A 17,280-nucleotide genomic window follows, 5' to 3' on the forward strand; every position below is an offset into this window, starting at 1 on the left:
AGTACGCATATCGCACTGGGACCATGCAGTTGCGGACGAAATCTACGTCGAGCTTCTTTTTAACAGCTTGAATTACCATATGTTGTAAAAGGGTGCAGCGTCTAAACTGTTTCTCATAATGTCCTGGAAGTAGAGGGTGGTGTTGGCCACATTTAAGGTAAACCTACTATTATCAGTTACTGTGACCTCTGAAATTCAGCATCTTGACTGGCAAGAATAGGTTAATTGCGCTGGCAGGGTTTCGGTTGCATAGGTGAACATTTGTGCATATGTGCATGTAGAAGTCAGTAAAAAGCGTATTTAAACACATGTCCTGCCTTGACAGTCAGGAGAGCATTGACTTTATTTTCAATTTTGAGAAAAACTGCTTGTTCTGTCCTATATATATATATACTTTTTACACACAAGCAAACCACATAATACACCTTTCTAAGCTGCATGTTTACTTTCTTTTTCTACATCCACAAGCAGTGAACATTGTCTCACCATAGACATGCGTTCTCTCTCCATTGCAGCAATGCAAGCGTGTTCAAGGTTTTCGAAAGAAACGTCCAGAGTGAACCTGTATAATATGTACATATTAAAATAAATACACCGACATGTACAAACACAGGCAATGTTTCTTTACACGCGAGTTAACATACGTTGCTGGCATTCTTCACTCATGCAAGATGATTTCGTGGTGCGCCTTTTGAAACCGCCTTTTTTGAATGGCTTATGTCATAACATCCAGTTGCAAGTCCTATACAGAGTGACATAACTTTGTGTGCATCCTGCACAAACTAGGACTGTGACACAATTCTTTGACCTGCAATAGGGCATTGGAAGCTTTAGCATGTAACGTATCGCTGTTTTTTAATGCACGTCACAATAACTTTGCACGATGCACTGCTTTTTCATTTTCGTTGGTCATATGATCTCATTATTAATGGATATGAAGCAATTTTTTAGTGACCACGGAAAATTATTCTTTCATCACATAAGTAGCGGAATAATGTCTACAGCCGCTAACATCAGAGTAACGTGAAGCGAAAACAAAAACATCTCGTTTGTTTTTCACATTATTTAAAAGCTTAAAACTTGTAATTTGTGAAACTTGCACTGACGCTTGAAAATTGTTCAGAGTATTGTATGGCACTGGTGGCATTTCTCTTACTATATATTTATCTCAGAACTGATGCCCACGTAATAAAACAGCCAGAACACTCTGCCCAACATTTCAGAAGGCCTTTTATAAGGTTGGTGCCAACGCAAAGCCTGCAAAGAATACGAAAAGAAGTTAACGACGAATGTGGCAGCTTACAACTGCATCATCATTCCTTCGTTTACACTGAAAACAAAGAAACAGCAACAACTAGAGCGAAACGTATCACCGCAGTCGGTCCTAAATCTAAAACAAAACCTTGCTTTCAATTGGAAACATGTCAAGCAAAGACAAGTCAACAAACTGCAACCAAAGCACAGGTCTGGCATGAGAACAAAAATCCTGTATGTTCGCGACATTCCAAAAGTTTGTAACCTTTAATGAATTATAACCTATAATAAGCACGACTAGTGCTTGTAGCCACCGCCAGGTGGAAGGACTAACCATGCCACCTTGGTCGCTGTCTGCCACAGCTCTCAAGTTGTGACTCAGTTTTTTTGTTGTACGTTATGTCAACCGCAACATAAGCAGACTTTAGAGGGACGATGCTCCTTCCCTCTTACCGGTCCTCCAGGAGTTGCCGCCCCTGGTCGCATAACTGGATGAAGCTCAGTGAAGCTTGTCATTATCGGTTCATTTAAAAGCTTATGCCTGTTCATGCTCTTGCTTGACTCGAAGTTTTTTGCCAACAAAAGGAATGCATCCATCGGCTAGATTAATGGATAGTCTAATGAACACTCTCCCTAACATATTAATGGAACACATTTAAATGAAGAAACATAATTTTTTGAATCCGTGGCTCATTGCACGGTATTGATGGTGCACTGCAGTGGAAATCATTGTCAGAAACAGGCTAAACATATTTATTACAGGGTGCGTGCAAAGAAAGCGATGAACCGAAGTTTTCTTGCCAATACTTCTTTCCATAATCTTTTTACTGCGCATGAGCATTTCACTATAGAAACTTTGTATGCATTATGTGAAAAGTATGCGGAAGATTAAAGGCGGCACGAAATTTGAGCCCAAACTGGGGCGAGTTGGATGAATTTTGTAGCCCGGTGAACATTGACGGCTTAGCAGTGAGGTTAAGCTTTTGTAGGGGTTTGCATTCGCAATGTGAAATTAATTTTGTAAATTTGATTCAGACATACGTGATTCAGTTTCTTTTTTGGGATGACTAGCGAAAGCAAATGAGCATGTGAGGACTTGTCGGTCGTTACGTTTGCTTCTCTTACATCTCCATATGAAGTACAGTGTTTCAGATTATAAAGCAAGTAACCCACAAAGGCCCTTTAGCTTTCATCTCTTGCTCTGCATTGCATCAGCAGTTAAAGCAATTGACAAGATCTGTTGAGCCTTTACGATTTCTTATAATGAGAAAGACCTTAAAATAGAATGGAGTACGAAGAGCTTGAGTTGTTTCCCTCCAGACAACTCAGTCACAAGGGAAGTATACGCCTGCAGAAACAATAGGGCAATCTCACAATGCTTGATTTCTATACTGCGATAATGATCTCATACGTCCTTATGCTGTACATTTGTTTTTCAAAATATGAAAAGGAAACCATGCTCACTGCTGTTTTAATCAATGATATTGGCAATTTTCTGTCACTTTTTCACGTACAAAGGCTTCAATGATTATTTTTACTGTGAAAAAAAAAAGAAGATAACTTTGACAGCAAGCAGCCTATGTTGATTCTGTAACTGCACCACGTGTGCGGTTCACTGCTTAAGCAGTGATTGCTATTTTGGTCGATTATTGTATCAGTATAGAGTGGCCGTTATTGTGACACGATTACAAAAGTACAGACTTTACGCCGTCATAACTGTCGTGTGCCTGGGGCATTCCTGATGTCGTGAACAGTAGATTTTTTTTCTTTGTTGGCATATTTTGTTACCGCCTTGCTGTGAGGCAGGTCTGCAGCCTTTCAGTGTTTCCTCTATGGAGCAAGGTTGATTCCAACAAGCGAGTAGTTCTGGATAGTGTAGTATGCTACAGTGGGAGATGAGGATGTGGAAGTAAGAAGGGCATGGGACGAGAGTTCTGAATTTCGGATTGGGACAAGTTTTCTTCAGCTTAGATTGTTTCTCTCCACTCACGCCTCCACAGCGTTATCGAAAGCAAAGCACACACACCACACGATGACAAAAAGTCACATTCACGAGCACAGGCACACATGATGGTTTTACAGAGTCCGTCGATATGGTCGAAACACCGGTCATGAGTTCCTTCAGATTCTTTCCTTCTTTCCTTTGGAGATCTGTCCGGCAGGAACAGCACTCACGCACAATCATTCGTCGAGTTCGATGTCAGGGTTCACTGTGTAGTGTTCTTCCCGGCGCGGCCTTTGTGATCTATCAAGGCTATCCACAGGATTGCGTTGGCTTCAGCTCGATGACACCATAGTCTGTACAGCTGCACGCAGTGAGGTCATTCACTTCAGTCTGGCGAAGTCTGTTCACAGTCCCTAGCCAAGTGCAGCTGAAAAAAAAAATGCCGCATGGATTATACCTCACTTTATTCTCAAACAGACCTAAACAGCAGATTCACCCATGTATCCTACTTCCACTATGTGATTTCATGTTCTCCGTCTTAACTATTATGCCAGACTGCCAGCCTGCAGCTGGACCATGTAAACAGCGTGCTTGCATCTTTAGAGTGTTCCACACGCACCACTCTAGAGTTTTTGAGTGGTTAAACTGCTCTTGTCGAACTTAATGGTCGAGTTTTAAAAACAGAAACGGTGGCCCTCTGAACCGTTAGAAAAGCACACAGCCGGTTTATGCACTTACTTTCTTACGGAGTTGTTATGATGAAGCCCTAAGTGCCACGGAGCACTGGTGATAACTGAGAAATCAGACATTTGCCGACAGGAACCCGCCTTTTGTACAGGACTCAGCGCGGCTGCCTTTCTCATACTTAATAGGTTGTCTGCACCAACTCGTTTTTGTTAGAAGCAAGGCTCGTATAAAACCACGGAGCAAATATATAGAGAAGTATAAACTCTCACATCACAGAACAGACCACCAGGCGTACTTCAATATGGTTTTGCACACGCGAGTGGAACAAAGCTTCTCGACGAAACTACCGCCAAAAAGGCGCGATAAGTACATGCGGACGATTGTCTTTCCGACCAACTATGGACCAATCGACGCTGCCGGCACGCGGAGTCTCTCGAGCCAAGCCACCTAGCTGCGTTACCATAGCGCCGCGCCGGGCACCATCCGTAATTTTTCTTCAAGCACAGAAGACCTGCTTGCATGTGATTTCGCACCTTTTTTGACAACGCAGCTCAGAGAACACGACATCAGCCTAACTTTTACAGGAGCCGCGAGTGGCTTCCTTGAGTCGTGATTCAGAAACATTAGGGCACATTACCGCGTGCTAATCACTGTCAGTGCTGTTGAAAATACCATTTCTTGAAACATAACAGAACATGTTCTCGTTTCAATCAAAGAAAAGAAAACATCATATAGATTTTCTGTCCGTAAAGCATGTATTTGTACTTACGCAAATGTGGCCTCCAAGGAGCCATGGCTTCCATCTGCCATCCCTGAAAATAACAAGAGATTCAAAGGTGTAAGTTGCTAATCTGTTAGGCGTGGCGATTTTAATGGCTCTTGCCACAATTCATTGGCCACCACGAGGTATCTTACACGAGAAAATAACAGCGGGAGTTCCTCGTTGAAAAAAAAGTTGCCTTTTTTTTTCAACCTGCATATAGGCCACTGTCACAAAATTCGGCGCATATTCGAAAAAAACCGGCGCCGCGCGGAAGCAGTCTCGCCAGCGAGCGCCACAAGAACAGGGGAGAAAGAAACCCCGGAGAGCGCCTAACCTTGTGTGTGTTGCTTTCCTCTCCAGTTCGCTCGCCGGCGCGGCGCCAAAGGCATGACGTCAGCGCGCGCTGTCGTTTTTTCGAGAATGTTTGAGTAATTTCTACTCAATGCTTACGGAGACAGCGTAGCCTTGAGCGCGTTAAGTGATGCTGTCTCCCCTTTATTAGTACGCCGGCGGCGGCGCAGCGCAAGAATCATCTGGAAGGTTCTCGAAGCCGGTCTCCGCGCCTGAACAATAGATTGATTGAAAACACGTTTATTCCAATCTGGACCTGGGCCTGACCAATAGGGAGGCGCGCCCGGCGCGAGAAGAAGGAAATTGCACAGCTGTGTATGTGCGCGCCTGCCTAGGCGCTAAGAACGAACAGACGCGGAGGGCGTTGACTGCTGTTTGTCATTCCAAGCCGCCGTTCAAGCTTCAGAGAGTGCGCCCGCTCCACTCCCGGGTCAACACCACTCGCCCAGACACGGACCAGCGAGACAGCGTGCGCCAGCCTGCGGGACGTACACCTCCGTGTTTTGTTTGTCTGCCTCTCACTTGTGTTAGTGCACTTTAAGTGGAATATTTCTTTTGTATTGTAATCTCTCTCGAGTGTTGCTTTGTACGAGTTGCATTGTATGTATGTATGTATGTATGTATGTATGTATGTATGCACGCATGCACGTATGTACGTATGTATGTATGTATGTGTGCGTGCGTGCGTGTATGTATGTATGTGTGTGTGTGTGTGTGTGTGTGTGTGTGTGCGCGTGCGTGCGTGCGTGCGTGCGTGCGTGCGTGCGTGCGTATGTATGTATGTATGTATGTATGTATGTATGTATGTATGTATGTATGTGCTTTGTATGCGCTCGTACGAGCAATTGTGAAAGCCTCTGTGCCGTCTCTTGGCTGTATAAACTGTTTTGTTTGTGAACCTTTGGCTCCAACCCATTCTCTGACTTGCGACCGGCGAGAGCTGGGCACCAAACGACCACCCTCCTTGTAACTTGGCAGCTTGTATCTGGCTGAGCTTGCCAAGCTGAGTCGAGGGCATCTCCTTTGAGACCGAGACCGCTGCCCCCACGCGGTCTAAGGGTGTCTGGGAACGCGCGCAAAAGTGCGCGAAGAGGTGACAGCCATTTATAAGTGAAAAAATGTTTCCATGGAAACGGCGAGCAGTATCTGAAAACTTTTACCACCCTGGCTCAATCTGCGGGCCAACAGCAGTAAGTGGTGTGGTTCCTAAAGGAGTAAGGTGCCCGATGTTTCCCATGCAAAAAGTGATGGGCTTACCCCTTCGCCGACCTTTTACGCCGTTTTTACACCACTTAGCGTTTTACTCCATATAGCAAGACCTCATTTCTATAAGCCTCCCCCAGCTTTCACACTGTGACTCCATCAGCAACAGCAACTATACTTCGGCAAGCGCGGAGCCTGCGCTCTAAGCACGAAAGGAGTAAAGAGGGAGTAAGCTGTCCTCTGGCGCCGGGGCAGAGCGTGCAGCCCAAGCCCTGGGGTAAATTTTCTTCACTAAAAGTACAGAACACTTACGGTTACCAACGGAAACAAATTCCCTCTCCAAAACATGCTAAGTTCCAGCAGTGATGAAGATTTTAAGCGTGGTTTCAACCACCTATATATTTGCTGACCCGATGCTGCGTTTAAAAGCTTCATCCCATTGCTAACTGCGTCATGTCGATCACTATGCTGTGCAATGGGAATACACCTCCGTTGCCAAAAGTAAGCATTCCATATATTAGAGCGCAGCTCAAGCGCCCGTTCTTGGGTTGAGCAGCGTCGCCACCGTCGATGTAACCGAATCAAACCATAAATAAAAAGAAGCATTGTCGCTATTGGGATTCGAACCCGCGGCGCCACGAACAGATCAGCTTCGCTGGCCATTGAACGAGAGCACCAGGTATCGCCGCAGTTTTTTCTATATTGCATGGAAATCAAACCTGCTCAGCTACCAAATGCTTTACGTACACACATACTATTTGGCGATGCAGACACACATTCTCACTCGCCGCGGTGGCTTAGTGGTTAGGGCACTCGTCTACCGAACCGGAGTACCCGGGTTCGAACCCGACCGCGCCAGCCGCGTTTCGATGGAGGCGAAACGGAAAAGGCGCCCGTGTGCTGTACGATGTCAGTGTACGTTAATGATCCCCCGGTGGTCGAAATTAATCCGGAGACCTCCACTAGGGCACCTCTTTCCCTCTCTTTTCTCTCACTCCCACCTTCCTCCCTTTCCCTTATGGTGCGGTTCAGGTGTCCACCGAGACGTGCAACAGATACTGCGCCTTTAGCACAATGTGTACCGTGTTACCATTACCGGAGTACCTGGGGCCCGCCCTCCGCCGGTGAGCACGCGCTGATAGGTCCCGATGCTGCAGGCGCGCATGCAGCTGCCGGGTACCTGGTGCCATCTGGCGCTATAAAGACGAATTGCGCATGCGCATTGGCTGCGCGCTGGCATCCGTTACACCGGTACCGGTAACACGGTACGCGGGTTGCTAAAGGTGTCTATTTCTTTCCCTTAAAAACCAATTTTCAATTTTCACACATTCTCATGTCCTCGTACACTGCACTCCACCAGCATATCAAAATTGCGGGACACATACATATGCGCATGCGTCAAGAATCGGCAACCATTCAGGCGGCTGGTCCTGCGCAGCATAAACCTCCCGCACCAAGACGTACTGTTCACTAACAGAGACTTTGATGAATGAGGTGGTTCTACGTGTCGATCCATCATGCGGCTCTTGCACAGGCTAAAAAGTCCCGTCATCTATCCTGGCCGATCACGCTTCGTGTTAAACTGCAACACACTCTTCTGTTTATTGCACATCGTCGTCCTCATCAACTAAAAGCTACTATCGAACTAATATCGTCGACAGACGTGCCGACGACCCAGCAAAGCAAACCAGTGAGTCTACATAGGCTGTGACACTGACAGCGATATGCTCATATTTCGAAGGGAGAACAGTAATCGTCCTTAGAATTTTTAGTGAGCGATTAATCTGCTGCGGAACTTGAGGCAGCATACCCTGCCCTTAAATAGGAGTGCGCCAGAGGACAGCTTACCTCCCACGCTAAGTCGTGTGAACGATCAAACCTCGAAACACTTGAAATGAACTGTTTGCGGCCGTAGTGCCTCCATTTCTTTATGAACGCATGCTGTTTGGCGAATCATCATACGGTGTGGTCGCTTGCAGCATTGCCCCCAACTACCACGGTATAGACGTGGGACAAAGCGATTTCACTATAATACGTGTATGCGTGTACAGTCGCTCCCGCAGCCACACCCAAATTCATGCAGACTGGTCCTTCGATCCAATCGCATCGTGCATCTCCCGAAGGCACCCAGTGGAGAGCTCTCGCTGCATTTCATTCTACAAGTAGCAAGCATGTCGCCAACAGGCCGTCGAGCGTTGCATTATGTCACGCGAAAAAACAGGCTAGGGTCCCGTGCAGTTCGTCAGCCCATCGCTCCCCATCGCATCCTCCCTCATTGCTCCATACCGCCCAATTCCTCCCTACGACTGTCCCTAGACAAAGGAGACGGCTGGGGAAGAAAACGGACGCTGATTTCGTGATAGTTCTCCCCGGCTACGCGCATCGCTAACTGCAAGCACCACTAAACGAGACAAACATTCCTGTTCGAGGTCTTGACAAGTACAATGTTCGACGAGCGCAGCATATTTGTGGACACTCGAGGAACGTAAATTCGTGTACCCGACGTTTCCAATCCCACTATCAGCAAAGGGGCGGCGTCATAAATATAAAACAGCAGCACAGGGCTGTATACGCGCTGCACACAACTGTCTGGAGAGAGGGAGCGGTGACGTGGAAACGACCCAATCGCCATTTTCCCTCTCTTTTGTGAGCGCGCGGCTCTTGTTCTCCACCTGTGTGTGGCAACTTGCGTTGCCCCAATCGTTCCCGCTGCTCGATCGGTTGCGTATGCGCTTCATCGTGTACATGGCTATCGCCCTTCTTTAGTACAGTGTATATATATAGGCTTTTGCGGCTGTCCAGCCAATGAAGAAGGCGCCTCTATGGAGGCAGTGTCATTGCGTCAGCTTTAAGCGGTCGGCTTCTGCCGCTGTATCTGAATCGCCGTTCTTGGAGTTTCAGTGACGTCACTGATGGTGAGGCTAACAGCTGAGATTTGAAAACTCTGTTCACTGAACGCTGGTTGGCCGGGCATCGGAAAATAGATAAGATTAAGCACCAGTATATTTGTGAGGTTCGTATATGCCGACGTCTTAAAATGGTTCGATCCCGGCCGCGGCGGTCGAATTTCGATGGAGGCGAAACTCTAGAGGCCCGTGTTCTGTGCGAGATCAATGCACGTTAAAGAACCCCAGGTGGTCAAAATTTCCGGAGCTCTTCGCTACGGCGTCTCTCATAGCCTGAGTCGGTTTGGGACGTTAAACGCCATAAACATACACGCTATTTGAAAAATGCGTGGAAGACACGGCAGCAGGAAATAAAATTAAAAAAATAAACAACAGATAAGCAGTTATGTCAAGATTGTGCACCTTATCGGCAACAACTTGAGAAACAAGAATCGATGTTTGAGGCAAAGATTCAATTCGTTCAGTAAAACTAAAAGCAAAATATCCACAGCTTATAATGCTTTACTTCACAGCTTTGTGGCTCCAACCGATAGCATTAACACTGACAACGTGCTCATTGAGCATTTCTCCCATAAACAAGCTACATTAAATGACTAACTTCAGTATAAGTGACGCATTTACCTTGCCTTCGTGCAAAAGTCAGACCGTGTGCATAAAAGCATTTTCCTCTTTACCATGCATGACTGAGATCATTCTTTTTGAAAATATTTCCTGAATAATTTCAGTATAAATTTCCAGCAGCCACGTGCCTAGTGCCACGACGCCATTGGCTAGCTGTTTCGTCTGCTGGAGGTAGTCAAAGACCCATTTTCTGAGAATCTCACCCCAAAAAAACTGAGCACCAGGTTAGGGGAATTATTGTCCTATATTACAAAACGATATGTACCGGGAAACGCTGGGTACCGAACCCCACTCCTCCCATGTATACAAGGCGGATGCTCAAAGCTTCCTCACCTCGGGCACCATCTCGTGCGTGTACGTGGGCGCTGCGGCGTACGGCGTCGGGGCGACCCTGGCTCCGACGGGACTGGAGCTGTTGTGCGGCGAGCTGGTCTTGGGCGCCGACGCCAGGCCGCCCCACTTGCAGGCCGGGTCCGCCGCCGACGCGCCCGACGGGTGCGGGGTCGGATGGGAAGGGGGCGGCGGGGGAGGCGGGGGCGGCGCGCCCCACATGAGGACGCTCTGGCGCGTCACGTCCTCCTTGGGCGCGGCCACCGCGGCCGCCTTGGCTGGCCTGAGCAGGCAGTCCGAAAGGCTGCCGAAGCCCAGCTGCCGGTCCGGAAGAACGGCGCCATAAGGGTCGCAGCACGACGCCTTGGGCGCCTGCACGCCGTTGTACTTGTCCAGCTGGCAGGCGTACAGCTTGTCCTCTTTCTGCTCCTGGTACGGGGTGTACCTGCGCAAGGTTCGAGGGCGCCCGCCGAGAAGTCAGCGGACCGGCTATTCAAGCTCAGAACCACTACCGTAATCAGCGTCGCCCAGGATTTTTAAACCTCAGCCTGAGAATGTCTGCAGCGACTGAGTTGTGGTATAAAGCGCCGGCCTTTCGGCTATGCTGGACGGCCGGCTGTCTTCTGGCAAGCAGCTCAGAAGCGCACTCGTCAAATACTACACCGTCGACTTGAAAATCTGCGATATGTTGTTTAAAACGTTTATGACGGAATATTTTTTCCATTCGAGATGTTTGCCATTAGGAATAATGTAAAAGGGAAATACATGCACATTATCTTTTAGGCTCGCTGATTGTTATGTAACGAAGCAATTCGAAAACACTGCCAGTGGGTATTCTACTGGAGTTATAAACCAATTGGGATTGGAACCCACTTGAGGAGGGCAGGTATGGTTCATACCAGAAACTAAGGAGCTTTGATTGTTCTACACTTACAAATTTTCTTACTATACTTAGTTATTTCAGCGCTGTTCAGCCTCGTACCGGATCTTAAGCACGAATTCCTCCCATAGTCCACACTTGCCTTGTGGCGGGGTCGAGGAAGCCGTTGCCGTACTGCGGGTACTCGGGCGCGTAGTACCCGCTCAGGTGCCGGTAGTGGAGGAAGTTCTCCGGCGCCAGGAACCTCGAGTTATCCAAGAACAGGTTCTGCGCGACGCCGTAGCCCGGTGGCAGCCCGCCGTCGCCGGCCGCAGCCGCTGCGGCAGCTGCGGCCGCGTATGGTGCAGCAGCCGCGGTCGCGTACATGTTGCCGTAGTCCTCGAGGTAGGACGTCGGTGCCGGCGGAGGCGTGGGGCCCTTGGCCGACGAAGAGCCCTTACTCCTCTTTCCGCGACTGAGGAGGTCGCGTATTTGCGACTTGTAGCGCCGGTTCCGCTGGCATCGCAGGATGAAGTCGTTTTCCGAGGTCGCCACCTCACCCGTGGCGTTGGCGCTGCAGTTGCTTCCGCTGCCGCCGCTGGCGCTGCCTCCGATGCTGCTGCTTCCGGCGCTGTTCCGCTCGCTGCTAGTGGAAGAACAGCTGCTAGACGTCGTGAGGCCGGCATCCAGGTAGGTGACCTTGAAGTCCATCGTTCGCTTGCCCAGCAAGTCACGACCTTCTTCTTCCCTGAAACGCGAAAAGAGGACGCAATCAGTCGATGCTTGGCACACCCTGGAACATTGTCAACTCAAGGTTTACAGCACCGGCACTATAGCACTAATATTCGTAATCTGCGGATGGCCTCCAACGTGTTAGACACAACTGATACAAGTCTTGTGAAAAATAGCGGATCCGAGCACCTGCCGCCGGCATTTCGCTGTCGATTTTGAAACATCTTAGAGAAATTACAGTCCTTCTTGAATGTGTGTAAAATGTGTGTACGCTGATTGAAACTACCAACTAGAGAAGTCTGACGCCGCTTAGTGCGGTAGGTGCGCAATCTGTGAGTGCCTGTCTTCGATGACAACTCGGGAAAAAACCATTAGATATATTCGCGTTTAAGAAATCATTGTTACTGCGGTGGTCCAAGTTTGGGCTTCACAAAAAACGATGACCTCGGATAGTTACGAGATGTTCATTGTGCGTCTACACTGTTATGAGGCACAGATTATTCTTTACCGTGTCCGACCGCGTTTTATCGGCATATTGTGCTATTAACCTCGCACAAAGGAAAGTATAGTTTTTATGAATAGTTTTCTTGCTAAGAAAGACTAATCAGCGGAAAATCCGAACCATCGATGCCGCTTGCGGCGCCTGCTGAGTCAGAAACTAAACACCCTAAACAGAAAGGAGTGAAAAAGGAGTAAGATGTCCTCTAAGAGCACTCTCTTTTATAGAAGGGAGTGCTCCCATATAGGCGTATCGGTGTTTACAGTGTCAGCGTTTGTCTAGACTTAACTGCACGTGGGACTTCAGAAGCACAGGAGGTTCCCAATGTTGTGCAGCTTGGCATAGAGTTTCTTACTACTACCTAGAGGGAAAGCTGGCGGCGCTGCACTTCAGCCAACATGGACGCTCAAAGCATCATGGGGCGGTGAGCTACTTGTTGCGGCACAGTCGTAGTTTTTCGGGAACACAGAGTGTTATTACTAAGGCGTTTCATTCCGAAAACGTAGTTCGTGTGTGCGCAGACGACTTTCGCGCGAACGCAGTGTGCAAAAGCCATAGTAGTGAAGACGCGACGACACACGACGCCAATAAAAGGTTTTTACTCTTCCGAAATGCCATTAAAAAACCTCTTAAAGTATCTAAACAACAACATTTTTTTTTAGAAAACATATTTACTTTTAAAAGTGCGCCTGTTAATTACGAAATATTAGTTTTTTTAGTGTTCATCACTTGGCCAATAGGAAAGCTAGTCACGTCTTGTTTTAGGCAAACTTTGCACTTAAATGCTTTTCTGCTCGTTTGTTTCAATCATTAGACAAGATATTGAATGTTAGGACGTTTGTAGTTATCAAACAGCTTTATTTTTTTATTATTTTTTGGCCAAAAGTTACAGTTCCGCAACAAGTAGCTCACCGCCCCATGATGCTTTGAGCGCCCATGGTGGCTGAGGTGGTCACGTGGGGTCTCCATGCAAACTCCCATAGACGGCTTGCCAGCTTTCCCTCTAGGTAATAGTAAGAAACTCTATGCAGCTTGGCGACCGTTTTGGTCACTGGCGGAGTGTAGCTTAGGCCGGAATTCTTTAAAGGCCCCGTGCCCACCCCAGCGCAGCAGACACTCTCTACCTCTCTTTGAGCGAGCCTCCTCTCCTTCCATTCCCTCCTCGAAATTCTTCTCTCCCGCTCCTCGTCGAGTAGGCTCGGCAAGGCAAAATCACCCCTTCCTTCTCCGGTGTAAGCCGGAGGCGTGGTGTCTGTGGAGTGCGTCACAGGGCGACGTCATGGCCCCGCCTTCAATAGAATTCTTTTCTTGGTTTTTGCATTTTCTCCGCACACTGAACGATCGAGAGGCGCGATCGGCTCGACCACCTAGACTTGTTAGCGAGCGCATCCTTTCATACATCTGTTTGCCATTCCCAGTTAACGAGCCACCTTTTCATTTTCTTTTAGGCCTCCCCACCGTTTCACGAGCGGAGGGGCGGAAGTCGGTTGTGTTCGAAACACACGGCGAAGCGCGGACCCGGCAACCGCCCGTTTGCTTTTCGCCATGCGTGTTTGTGTTCTGTGTGTTTGTGTCTTTTCTCCGCTCCAAAGCATATGTCATTCATTGGAGTCAAGGCGTACGCAAGATGCACGAAAGATAAGGGGTGTGTGTGCGGAGCGGTCATGTGGGCGAGCGAGGGAAAGGCTCTGCTGCACTACTAATTAAAACCTTGTTTTGGGGGGCTCGCATAGAAGAAAAGAAACTGAGAAGGGAGCGCGCACGCAGAGCGTCTCGTGACGTGATCAAGGCGGGGGGGGGGGGGGGGGGGGGGCGAACCAACTCCCTCAGTTTTACTATTTTTTTACTTTTTATGGCTAGGGTTCAAGGCTGTCGCCGCACGCTCCCTCCGCAGTTTTTTTTTTTTTTTTGTTCCTTCATGCGGGTTTGTAGGCATGAGCCAGAACAGAAGGCGCTGCGGAAAGCCTTGTGCAGACGACGCGACGCCAAGGCTACGCCCAACCTTCTACCGTCAGTCAGAACGATGCACCAATGGAGTGCCTTTAGCGAAAGTAGCCCCCCTTGACGTCAGCGGGGTGCAGAGTAGTGGGCCGGGCCCGTTTTTGAAGGAAGGAAAGAACGAACGGGCTTTGATTTGAATTTTCGCAGCTTTTCGGGGCGCGCATGGCTCTAATATTTTGCAGAGGTTATCTTCGATGCCTCATCTATGCAGTGGGCTTGTTTTTCAAAAATGTCCGGACCCTGGTCAGTGGCCCTTTAAGGTCGTAATGATTAGCAAGCTGCATGCTCCGGAAAGTTGTGTCACGAATACACAGGCGGTCGTAACAGAACCAAGGCAGAGAAAGGGGAGGTCGCTCACATGAGAGGCCTGTGCGTGCAGAGGATGAAGTCCGGCTTGGAGTTCTTGTAGACCAGCCTCGCGCTTGTCTGGAGCCACTGCCACTTCCCGTCCTTGGTGGCCAGCCGGTACGCGATCAGTCCCGAAGCGCCCGTCTTCAGAACTGCGAGTGGGAAATATTGCATCCACACAAAATTATTAGAGCCGGCTCATAGATGATGATATGTAGCTGGAGTAAATAAAACATTTGAACCTACGTGCAACGATTCCCCTCTAACAATTCAAGCAGCGCCATCGAGTGTTCACTCGGTATATACAGGTGCTTCACCTAAGACTTTACACAATTTTTAAAAAATATGCTTTTTAAGTTATAAGATGTTTTTTTCGGCATAGCATTGTCAGCGGCGATGTATGTCAGAATACAGCTAAGACGTGCTAACTAATAGGCTGGTTAACTAATATTAAATAGTTAACTTTTCGACTATTACTGTTAGGCTCATTAATAACTGAGAGGCATGTAGCGCACCGTAAGTAATATCGATATCAGTTTTTAGAATTTCGGAAACGTGGTTACCTTCGGCGCTGTGGCCCAACTAATTTTGGCTGTTTCGTCGAGTTACGTGCACTGGGCAGGTTGCTTTGCCTGCAAGCTTCTCGAAAGCGCATGCATTTCGCCGCGATGTAGCCAAGATTTGTTGGGCCACACTCCTCTCAGTAATTAAGGAGCCTAAAAGTAATAGTTAAATATTCCATATTCGTTAACCAGCCTGTTAGTTAGCACGTCTCAGCTCTATTCTGATGTACTACATCGCTGACAATGCTATGCCGAAAGAATCGCTCTTCTAACTCAAAAAACCTATTTGTGTAAAATTGTGTAAAATCTTAGGGGAAGCACCCTGTACACTTAGAGTACATATAACATTTGGACCAACGTGCAAAGATTCCCCATTACAATGAAAGCAGTGCCATTTAGCGTTGAGTTGCAGATATATTTGTTTTTATTGTCGAACAAAGGTGATCTGCGTTCGATTCGGCAAAGTTCGTGTAAACGCAATCACTGGCATACGCCCATGTAACTGACACAGCGGATTTTCAGTACTACAAGAAACTATTCCTGTCCCCACATCCCTTTGTCGCTGTCGTTAGCGCGTAGAGCTTTGCTGTCCAAATCGCAGCCTTTTTTGGCAGTTGACACTGGGAATAGTAGACGAAATTTCGCGCTTGTGACACAAATACCCTGCTCCTTTGTCCAACAAACAGCCCTACTCGAGCCATCGGTTCCGAGCTATTCGCGAATCTCAATAGACAGTAGATAAAATCATGCTAATTACAGCTGGTGGATAGCTTGTTTTCATTCAACGTTCGGTTTCATTCGAAGCGCTCGTGTTGTCATAGTCTCTTTCTCTGTCCGTGTTTTTTTTTTTTTTTGCGCTTGTACGTGTCTGCTATGAACCAACCAGCCCAAAGGTCTGTGCTCTTGGGTTTCATTTAAACCGGCGTTTACATCTATACTGAAAGAAATGTATAACACAGACGAGTCGCATTATTCCTATTGATGGACGCAAAGCGTACCGTATTTTGGGCAATGCATTCTGAGGAATGCACAGCGGAAAAAATTTAGGGAAGGGGTTAGGCCCTCGAACAACTACGAACTAGTGGAATCTGTACTGCCTGCCTCTGAGTTTGAATGAGCAAATCACATGCGCCCGAATCAGTGCACCATGAAAAAAAAAGCGCATATATAAAGTTAGTCTGGTTCATAACCCCGCACGTATGCGTGCCTCCGTGTTTCGCAACGCGAGAAGTATGCAGGAGCATTATCTCCGCGTTCCTTCTGGCGAGCAAAACAAACTCCCCTCGGAACAAACGACATATTCGTTTGTGCCTCAATGTAGTCTCGAGTTTTCCCGCATTCCAACAAAACCCAATCTCCACTTCTCCATTCTCTTTAGTATTCCCAGACTGATTGCCACTCTGTTTCCAGCCGGCTGCTCCCTTCATCACCGCCAGTAGACTGTTCGTCAATAGAAGTGAGAGTAAAATGTCTCAATTCTGCGGGCAAAGAGAAAACTAAAAAGAAACCCAGAAAACCGAGGCTGCGCCTACAACGCACGCAAGCTGAGCAAAACAGCTCGGAGAGGCAAGTGAGCGACTGCCGACCCGAAGTCGTCACGAGCCGCTTGAATATGCTCCTATCGTCGCTCGATAGCGAAAACGCCGCAGGCTCAATTTCCTCTCGACGAATCCGACAGCGGCGCAGGGAAACCTCTGAGCAGTATACAAACAAACAAACCAGAAACAAAAACGAAACAACAGAGGATCGAAAGAGGAAGGTGAACCGCAACCAGCCACTCGGCTTTCTGCACTTTCCCGTTCCAACCCTCCACACAACAGGAGCGCCGGAAGTGTTCGCCTTCCGCTTGCCCCTTTCTTTTTTTTTTCTTTTTGAGCGCGAAGAAATGAGAACGCGGCTTCGTCCAGTGGGCGCATACAAAGAAAGGAAGAGCGAAAGGGAAAGAGCGGGACGCGTTTGCGGATTGGGAAAACGAAACGCGGCTGCTCGACGTATCCACTCGCGGACAGCGAATGCCGTTACGTGGAAACCGAACGCGAATAAAAGCAAACGTCGGGCGCGCCAGCGGGCGCGATGGTGGCGACGCCGGCGGCGGCTTCGGAGCGAGCGCGAAAAGGGAAGCGAGAGGGCTTTAAAAAGGAATCGATTCGGGACCAACCGAATGCGAAACCCTCAGCAGCCGTCGAAAGCTGGTGATGCCGCTTTTCGGGAGAAAAAA

The 17,280-nt window shown here is 48.2% G+C and overlaps 1 protein-coding gene and 1 long non-coding RNA gene across 2 annotated transcripts in view; both read right to left on the bottom strand.

Annotated features, from left to right (window-relative positions):
* Positions 1-337: 337 nt before the first annotated feature.
* On the bottom strand, positions 338-10,580 carry LOC149359696 (uncharacterized). Its single transcript, XR_016288795.1, has 3 exons — positions 10,064-10,580; positions 4,656-4,698; positions 338-3,626 (listed from the first exon to the last, which is right to left on the bottom strand). It is a non-coding gene; the product is annotated as an uncharacterized LOC149359696 (long non-coding RNA).
* The window catches only part of ss (aryl hydrocarbon receptor spineless), a 140,106-nt gene continuing 133,125 nt past the window's right edge, over positions 10,300-17,280 (bottom strand). The window contains exons 9-12 of the mRNA XM_089567731.1: positions 14,510-14,651; positions 11,083-11,667; positions 10,344-10,505; positions 10,300-10,309 (exon numbers count right to left, since the gene is read on the bottom strand). Of these exons, the coding sequence (XP_089423857.1) occupies positions 10,300-10,309; positions 10,344-10,505; positions 11,083-11,667; positions 14,510-14,651 (899 nt within the window). The remainder of the gene's footprint in view (positions 10,310-10,343; positions 10,506-11,082; positions 11,668-14,509; positions 14,652-17,280) is intronic.

The sequence above is a fragment of the Amblyomma mixtum genome, chromosome 2 (genome assembly GCF_055824585.1).
Source record: "Amblyomma mixtum isolate Tamu chromosome 2, ASM5582458v1, whole genome shotgun sequence".
Taxonomy (NCBI): domain Eukaryota; kingdom Metazoa; phylum Arthropoda; class Arachnida; order Ixodida; family Ixodidae; genus Amblyomma; species Amblyomma mixtum.